Source organism: Saccostrea cucullata, unplaced genomic scaffold, assembly GCF_032062105.1.
Source record: "Saccostrea cucullata isolate Sc308-1 unplaced genomic scaffold, CSIRO_AGI_Scuc_v1 ctg1825, whole genome shotgun sequence".
Taxonomy (NCBI): domain Eukaryota; kingdom Metazoa; phylum Mollusca; class Bivalvia; order Ostreida; family Ostreidae; genus Saccostrea; species Saccostrea cuccullata.
The window spans coordinates 37262-46854 of record NW_026926041.1 but is presented as its reverse complement, the minus strand read 5'-3'; the positions used below and the strand labels follow the sequence as shown (position 1 = coordinate 46854).

Sequence of the window (9593 nt, the reverse complement as noted above, 5' to 3'; positions counted from 1 at the left end):
GGTATGACGCGGCGCCGCGAACGAGAATCGAACCCGGGCCTCCCGATCACGAAGCGAACGCTCTACCACTAGGCTACCGTGACCGGTGTCTTTCATTTGAAAACACCTATGATAGACACTGTTCCTTAGATGACCGTTTCTGCAATAAGGAAAATTAAAACATGAATAACTTTTTGATTAGGAGTCCGCATTAAAGATATTTTAAATAAATCATTTTTTTTTTTTTGCAATTTGCATATTTTATTTGTATGTTCAAAGAACACATAAAAATAAAGTTTGAAATATTCTTTTTACATATTTAATACAATATTTTCTATAGTCCTTTTGAATCTGAAACTCCAAAGATTTCAGGAAACGTAACAAATGTACATTTTCTCTTAGATATATCTCCATTGAATACTAGGTAAACAAATTCTGAAATCTTATAAACATTAAGTCTCTGTATTTTAAAGATAATAATTATTTCTTTCAGAAATTACCATGCAAATGATACAAAAACATTATGAAGCTGTGTGTCCTCTATTTGTAAAAACTCGTTCGTTTGACAGAGTGAAGGAACTATTGGATAATAACGGGTTTGTCATTATCAAGGGTAACCCTGGAACTGGTAAAACCACAATAGCCAAAATGTTAATGAAAGAATTGATGGATGAGGGGAATTCTCCTCTTCAGCTTTACAAGTTAACAGACTTGTATGGTAGCATATCACCGGGTGATGGTATAGTCTTATTTATTGACAATTTATTTGGAGAGTTTTCCTTGTCCCGTGATGATGTTCAGCAATTTAAAGCTATGAGAGGGATGATACAAGTATTGTCTGAGAGTGACTCTGATAAAAAATCAAATAGCCTGATATTTGTATTAAGAAACGATATATATAAGGAATACGCACAAATCGGGTGCGATGACGATTTTTTCCTGTCGTCCTTGGTTGACCTGTCAAGCAAGGAAAATTCACTGCTAAAGGAAGAGATCCTACAGCTGTCACAAAAATATGACATATCAAATAACTTTGATGAGGACAAAGAACTTATCAATAAGGTATATGAAATGTCATTTTCTATAGGGTTTCCTCAATGTTGTAATTTGGCAAGAAGCAATGCAGCTTTTAAACAAAATTTATGTGCCTTTCTTCCCAATCCAATAATGTTTTTTAGAGACTACTTAAACAATATCACGAAAAATCGAACGGCAAAAATCGCTGTTTTAGTGTATCTTCTCTTAAAAGGGGGAACGGTAGATATCGAATTGATGGATAACCCTTATCTGGATTTAGATATGAAACACGCCTCTTTACAATTCTTAAGTCTATCAAACTCATTTATTAACGATTTCCAGGACAGTGTTAATTGTTTTGAGGGGTTTTTAATTACTCATGACACGATAGAAAATACATATAAATTTTCCCATAGTTCAGTACAGGAATCTCTATTCAGCGTCTTGTTTAAATTTGATCCTGAAAAAATGATCCAAATGTGTCATCCGTCCCTACTTATGACACTAACGACATGTAAAAAGCCAAAAAGCACACAAGTATACATACAACAAAGATTGTTTAAATGTGTTGCCTGTCGCATAGCAAATATCATTGCAGAAAGGTGTGTGATTGGGTATTCTTCCATATCATCGCTGGAATTATGGAATGATTCAAACTTCCATGAGCATATATTACAAACTGAACAATGCACTTCGAAATTTAAAACATGTCATGATTTCAAGGGGGATTCAGTAATTGTGCATTTTTCGAAAGCGGGAAATAAGCGATGGGTTGAATACCTCTTACCGAGTTCAGACAAGAAAACAATGTATAAATCACTGAATGCCGCTTGCTCAAAAAATCAACCCGACATTGTTAATCTTATCTTGTCATCGGATGTGGAATGTGATCTTCAAACGTGTTTTAATGCTGTACAAAGTGGCAATATAGATTTATTGCTCCGAATTTGTAAGCTTGTTGATCTTCATCAAGTTTCTCATTCCTTGCACCCTACCTGGAGACATATAAGACACAGCTTACTCCAGGAAATCTGTTTTATGCAACAAACACAATTAATTGAAAACGTTCTGGAAAAATACACATTCCTTGTAGAAATAAAATCTAAATTTGATGCTGATGCATTACAGTCTGCAGCTAGTTCTGGAGACAAAAATGCATTTAATCTTCTGTTAAAGTTTGGCTTTGATCCATATAGAAAAGACCGATACATTGGCCATACAGTTCTAACTTGTGCTTGTCAAGATGGCAAGACTGATATGGTCAAATATCTTGTTGAGACATATCCAGATTTACTCAAGGAACACACTGATTTTCAAGGAAATAGTCTCTTGTATTGGGCAGCTTTCAGTGGGAATATAGATATGTTTGAAAATATTTTGAACCTCTTTGAAAATGAAAATGAATTTCATACATCAAATAGCATAACACCAACGGTTGATGGGAAAAATAAATTGGGTGAAACTATTCTACACGCTGCATGTGAAAATGGTCATTATAATATGGGTGAATATCTGTTGAGCAAATACCCGCAACTACTGGATGTCTGTAGCACTGATGGTTACAATGTCCTCCACGCCGCTGCTCTAGGAGGCAATGTAGATCTCTTTAAGTATTTATCAAGTAAAGGATTAAATGTCTATTGTAAAACAAATAATGGGGTGACTGTGTTTCACATGTGTTGTGATGAGGGTAGAGAGGAAATGTTTAGGTATCTTGTAAATAGGTATCCAGGTTTAACATCTGTCATAGATAATAAAGGATGGACAGTGTTACATTCAGCTTGCTGGGGAGGAAATGTTGAAATTGTCTCTTTTCTTATAGATAAAGGTATGGACATTAATACCTTGTCAAATGATGGTAGAAGTATTCTGCATAGAGCTTGTCTCAATGGGAAGTTTGAAGTTTGTGAGTACTTAGTTGAGAATTATCCCCATCTATTAGACGTCAAAGACAAATCTAGTAATACAGTGTTGCATGATGCAGCCCGGGGAGGCAATGTTCAAATAATAGAACTATTGATTGAGAAAAAGATGGACATCAAAATCCTACAGAAAGAGGGCGACACAATTTTACATCAGTGCTGTCGTTCTTGTAAAATGGAGATGTGTGAACATTTGGTCAATCATTATTCAGAGTTATTGGAGATAAGATACAATTTTGGATTGACAGTGTTACATTCAGCTTGCTGTGGAGGAAGTGTTGAAATTGTTTCTTTTCTTTTAGAAAGAGGAATGAACATTAATGCCTTGTCAAATAAGGGTAAAAATATCTTACATATAGCCTGTATCAATGGGAAGTTTGAAGTTTGTGTTTACTTAGTTGAGAATTACCCCCATCTATTAGACGTCAAAGACAAATCTAGTTACACAGTGTTGCATGCTGCAGGCTGGGGAGGCAATGTTCAAATAGTAAAACTCTTGATTGAGAAAAATATGGACATTAATGCCCAACAAAGAGATGGAGAAACAATTCTACATCAATGTTGTCTTTCTGGTGAGATGAAGATGTATGAGTATTTGGTCAATAATTTTCCAAACTTGCTGAAAATAAGGGACAATACGGGGTGGACAGTGTTACATTCAGCTTGTAAGGGAGGAAGTGTTGAAATGATTTCTTTTTTGTTACAAAATGGATTGGAATCAAATGCGTTGTCAAATGATTGTGAAAATATTTTGCATATTGCTTGTATGAATGGTAAACATGATGTTTGCAAATATTTATCAACAAATTACCCAAACTTGTTAGATGTCAGAGACGGTCATGGTCAATCAGTGATGGATATTGCTACTGAGTGTGGGGACATAGATATGATTCATTTGTTGAGAGAAAAATGAGAAAAGAAATCTTTATTTAATTTTATTCTTTACGAAAGAAATGCTGTGAAACTGTCCTAAAGCACTTGATGTACAATGGTTATTTTCAGAAAGTTTGAAAAACAGTTTTCCCCCATGTGGGTCACGGGTATAAAACTTCATCAATGGAAATAAATGTTTGGAGATATTCATGAATAATTGTTTCCTTCAGATTATTTGGGTAAATTTTTCATAACATTCGCATTGGTATATTGGTGTTTCTTTTCTTTTCTCTTTCTATGCATATATAAGAAAGAAGTCATTTTAAATAAGATGAAGATAGAGAGATCAATATCATACATCCTCAAGAAATTGAGAACAAGACCAGAATACGGCCCCTTAAAATCTCCAAAGAGTTTTTAAATTTTTACGAGTTGATGGACATCAACTCAGTTATGTTCTTACAAATGTTGACCTAATTTAACCAAATAACACACCTCGTTTATTCAGTTCCTTCTACGATAAATTGTATCACATCTTGAAAAACTCTACATAAATAAAAGCGAACATATACATTGAAGACGATGTCAATGTTTCTTTTTTGAAAGGAAATTTATTTTAAGTACATGTATAAACAATAACATTTGCATTGACATGCCTTATTGTGTCGGTCCGACAAAAAATATTTAAACCGCCGAAGAATGAAAGTGTATTTCGTCACTTCTCATATTCCTATATGTGTATATATGCCTTGTCGATTTTTAACATTTTTCAAACTAATTGCATAAAATATTGGTTAATTTTTCTGTGCCAAGTTCGTTGGGGTTTATACAAATGACATATATTAGGCCTAATATAGAGATCGAACTACTTTTTCATATTCATACGCACCATGCTACTTTGTTTTGTAAACAAAACACGCAAAATCGGCAGCACAACAGTGACCTCAAAAGAAATTGACGGGACTGTGGAGGCTTACCAGGAAATTTTTAGAAGGTACGTAAATGTAAATACATGTACATTTAAATATAGTTGCACGTGTTGCTCTGAAATATAAACTTAGCCAGTAGTTTATCGATAGGATTTCGTAAGCGGTATGGTACTGACCGAGTAAACATAAGTGCCACCTTGTTTTCGCGGCTTCAGGGGCCTGATTCTATATGATTTTTTCTTTTTGTTTTGTCCACATAAGTAGCTTCCATTGTGGTAATGAGGCAACTGCCTCACTAGAAATATTATTTCAAGTCTTTGAAAACACACAAAACAGCAGTCGTGCGACAGGACATGCCATAGAATTTTCGACTAGATTTCCACTTTCTTGAGAGAATCGGTCATGTTTTAGTGAAAATCGAATGAATATTTTTCTGCATGCAATGAAACTAAACGAAATTATCCAAGATAATATTTCTACTTGTTGTATTACACGAAAAATACGATGAGAACGAAGCATCTGTTGGAACGACGCCATTTTTATTTTAGCCAGGAGCGGATCAAAATCCACCACAAGCACCTGTTTATAATAAATCTGGAATAAGTTATTTTAATTGATTTATGTTTACTCATATCGCTTCAGAAAAATATTGACAACTTTTTTAATGTAACTTAACAGGGTGAAACTGTCTTATTTATCAATTTTCATTAAAAAATAAAAAAAAAAATATTCATAAATGGGAATATGTGAAAAAAAAATACGCATGTTCTGGATGAGTACAACGGCATCCTGTATCATAATACTGTTGAATTAACAATTTGAGATGTAAAAAAATAAAGATCAGATCGAGATTTTGATGATCTTAAAGATGATTATGTTGACTATGTCAAGGGCTCAAAAAAGAAAAAGACAAAATTTTCTTGAAAATATCAGGTTCAAAGAAAAATTGTCAAAGCAAGTCTCAGCTATTTCTTGCATTGCAGCAGATATGCATCAAGCATCAAACAATTTCTCAGAAGATAGTAAAGGTAGACAGTGTACGTGTTGGTAATGCACTTGTAAGCATTTTGTATAAAGTGGTTCGAATTCCTACAGAGGATTGGATATCAAGTGATCCTAATTAATTGCTTTAGAAAGATGATGATTTACATTTAAGATGTTATAATAAATAAAATACCTTTCAAATCTTCCATTTTACTTCTTATTTTATATGTTGTTTTAATTTGAATTTAAAATTTGTTATTTTTCTAGAAGTATAAACCACAGGGGCCAGAGCATAAAGGTTCCTGGGAGGATTTGTTTACGAAACCTTTTTCACTGCTTCTGGAGGTTTGTTGGTTAATTTCTCATTCCGGAGAAAGAGGCACTTTTAAAATGTCATAATAAATGAAATACCCTTCAGATCTTCATTTATACTTGTTATTTATATGTCGTTTTAATGATAATGTAAAATATTTTATTTTTCTAGAGGTATACACCACAAAGGCAGAGCATAAAGGATGGCTGGAAGATTTGATAAACTTACTGTTGTAGGATAACAATTTCAAGCATTGATATATATTAGAAAATTGTGCTGTCAGTCTTTTGTATGTTAGAGGACAAGCTTCCCCTTGAAAACTGGAACAAATGTGAAATGAAGAATGTGTATCTTCATATTGAGAACTTTTCCTTGTAAAATTACATCTGGGAAAAAGTTTATTTCATATCAATTTATTGTGTTCATTATCTGGTTTAATTTTATATTTGTAATTGTTTTAAAATTGTATGGCGAAACACTTTTTGCTCACCTGAGTCAAAAGCTTAAGTGAGTTTTTTGATCCGATTTCTTTGTTGTCTGTTGTGTTGTAAACTTGTTACAACTTAATTTTTGTTCAAATGATGCCCCTTTCCCCCTGGGAGCTTGAGACCATTTATAAAGTTAAACTTTTCAAAATGGAACTGATATCTTTTTTTTTTCAATCCGAGATACTCAGGTGAGTAATGTGGCAGACGGGCCTCTTATTATATTAGATATGTACATTGATTCACAAGTATGTACTTTGTAGCGACATCAATTAGAAGCAATATCATTTTAAAACCACAGTTTGATAGCTGACATTTTATTTTCAAGAAAATGTTTGAGGTATATGTTTATATATATTATATTAATTTCATGTTTGTGAATTTCAAAATCGATTTTAGCTACAATTTACATTGGAAAAAAATGCAGTTGTCCAACTTATGTCTATTGTGTGTCATGAAAGAAAAATCTTACAGCTTTTTGTGATATGCAACAAATATTTCACCGTGATAATGTGTTTTTGCAACAGTTGTGAAGTGTATATGCTCAAGAATATAATAATTAGTTTTCTCCTGTGTCCCAAAACTGTGTTAGTTCTTTGATTATTGTAGCATTTATTTGTAAATCAGGGTCCTGTGTAAAACTTCTGATTAAGATTACACACATTTTGCATTCCTAATGCTCGTTACACTTGTGAGAAAATTATGAACAAAATTGTGCCATCAACTTTCTCTTTCTAAAAAGAAAATCATTTTCTTGTATTTTACTGTATATTGTGCTTTTACACATTCAAACTGGAAGACTGCAATGTTAAAAAAATCTTATATGATAAGTATAACAATAGTTATTGTCAAATTGATTATGAAAATATTTTTTTAAAGGGATATTACTTTTGCTGTATCCACATTAAGGACATTCAGATACTGTTGTACCATGATAGTTATGAAAGAGCGTTTCATGTCATTTGTTAAAATAGGGCAGTAATACACAATAAATGTATAATTATAATGTAAAAAGAAATGCTTTCCTTATTATTTCACATGACATTATTTGTTTATGGGATTTAATGATACAGTGCATCATCTCATGAAATTGACATCAGAAATCAAATGGAAGTCTAAATTTCTGCTATTTTTTAAATGGCAATTTCATTTCTTTATCAGCAAAGCAGTGTTCAGTTTATAAGCTTGAACAACCATCAACTCGTATCAGTACTTTCAGTACTTTGATTTATATACGGTAGTTTATCTTCAGAACGATCACCATTTTAACCTTCATCTTTTTCATAAGATTCCTTCGATGTAGACATATTGCCCTTTAAATCGAATTTTAGGGGTTTGTAAAATTTCAAAATAAGTGAAGAAATAAAGAAAATATTTTTTTAAATATTGAATTGTTTTAAGTCTCTGCAAAGATTCTGTATCATGTCTTTTATTATTATTCTGTGCAAAGAAAATACTTTGATTGCTATTATGATGATTTTATGTTGGTTTTGTTTTTGTTTTTGTTTTTGTTTGTTTGTTTTTTTTTAAGGGGGGGGGGGGGGGGGTTAATGGGAAACCAAACTGTACAAGACTTTTATTTCCATGGAAATTTGGTGTTTGTGCTTTATTTTATAGTTAAAAAATGTAAAAGTCGAATAAGTTATTTAATGTTTATTTCTGAAAATTGACGCTTATGCTAAAAGGGTTGAATATTTTATTCCGTTCATTTATGCGCTAAACTATATACTTTGTCAATGTAGTTTACATGAATAGAATAGACACACTGGAAATTAATACTTTTGATTTAGCATATATGTTGTAATGGTCATTTACACACCGTGTATATTAAAGACATCATTTACAGCTAATTTTCGTGATCTATATTCAAAAATATCCTTCAAAAGATTGGATGTGAAGTTTGTATGTGCCGTTTTATATATTACTTTTTTGGTTATGTTTTAATGGAATTTTATACCATAAGCACGAAACGGCTGAATGTTAAGTATGTGTACGTCCTTTTCTATTTCATTTTTGTGTATGTTCCTTTATATTTTATTTTTATTACAATTAGTCATTTTATATGCGTAGCATTGCATTTTTATTTCATGTATTTATTGTAATGATTTACATATTATTTTGGTCATATTCTTTTTTAATGAGACTATTGGTAATAAAATTCCCTTTACAAAAGATAATTATTTCTAACGAGGCGAACGAGCCTGATAGGGTACCTGAGCATCATGTGAAAATGATTATCATAAAATTCATGCATTTTCATTCTAAAATCCTTAGAGCCCCGCTTTAACATCACAACTCCTGACCCGAGGGTCATGAAATTAAAACTTTTGGAAGAGAAATCTTTTCTCATTATTACTATATACATACTTTGTTGGTTTGATACCCAAAAACAGTGAAGTAGATATTTAGAGAGTCAATAAGTTTTCACTATTTAAACTTCGTTATCTCCAATCCTCGGTTATCTCGAAGTTTTTTCTCAGTCCCATGAGGTTCGACACAATTAAGGTTGAGTGTATTTTAATGGAGTGCAAATTATTCAAATTTCAAAATCAACATCAAATTTAAAAAGTATGAACTCAAACATTGGATTTTTTCTGGAATTAAAAGTTAATATACTCTTAAGGGTTGGTAAATAACGAATTTCATAGAATCACAGACTTAGTTCCTTCATTGATTCATCTGATTGCATCTTTAAACATACAAAATAATTCAAAGAAGTTGTGTCTAATACTTAGGGCAAGAAAACAATGCACACTTAGGGGGTGGGTTGCCATGGGCCTTGGGCCTTATAGGCCCCATTAGTGCCATGTTGCAACTAACACTCAAGTGAATTTTGGTCGTGATTTAAACTAAAAGCCATGGAATTCCCAATTTTGAAAGAGACACCATTGTTTATCATAATTATACACTAAGCATGCTTGTTTGGTCTCTTAAGACTCAGAGGTAGGTCAGAGTAAGAAAGAGAAAAATACATTCCAATTTTATAACCACCAATTGTGTACCCCGCCCCACAGGAACCATTTACCCTGGGCCATATATTTCAAAATTTTGGAAATTAAATTTTATTTCATCATAAATGCTTTATTAATAC

At 32.4% G+C, this 9593-nt stretch overlaps 1 protein-coding gene across 1 annotated transcript; it reads left to right on the top strand.

Annotated features, from left to right (window-relative positions):
- The first annotated feature begins 480 nt into the window (after positions 1 to 480).
- Positions 481 to 3831, top strand: LOC134270448 (putative ankyrin repeat protein RF_0381). The gene is made up of 3 exons (XM_062752665.1): positions 481 to 1041; positions 2125 to 2327; positions 2418 to 3831. The coding sequence occupies exons 1-3, from the start codon at positions 481 to 483 to the stop codon at positions 3829 to 3831; spliced, it is 2178 nt and encodes a 725-aa protein (XP_062608649.1).
- Positions 3832 to 9593: the final 5762 nt, after the last annotated feature.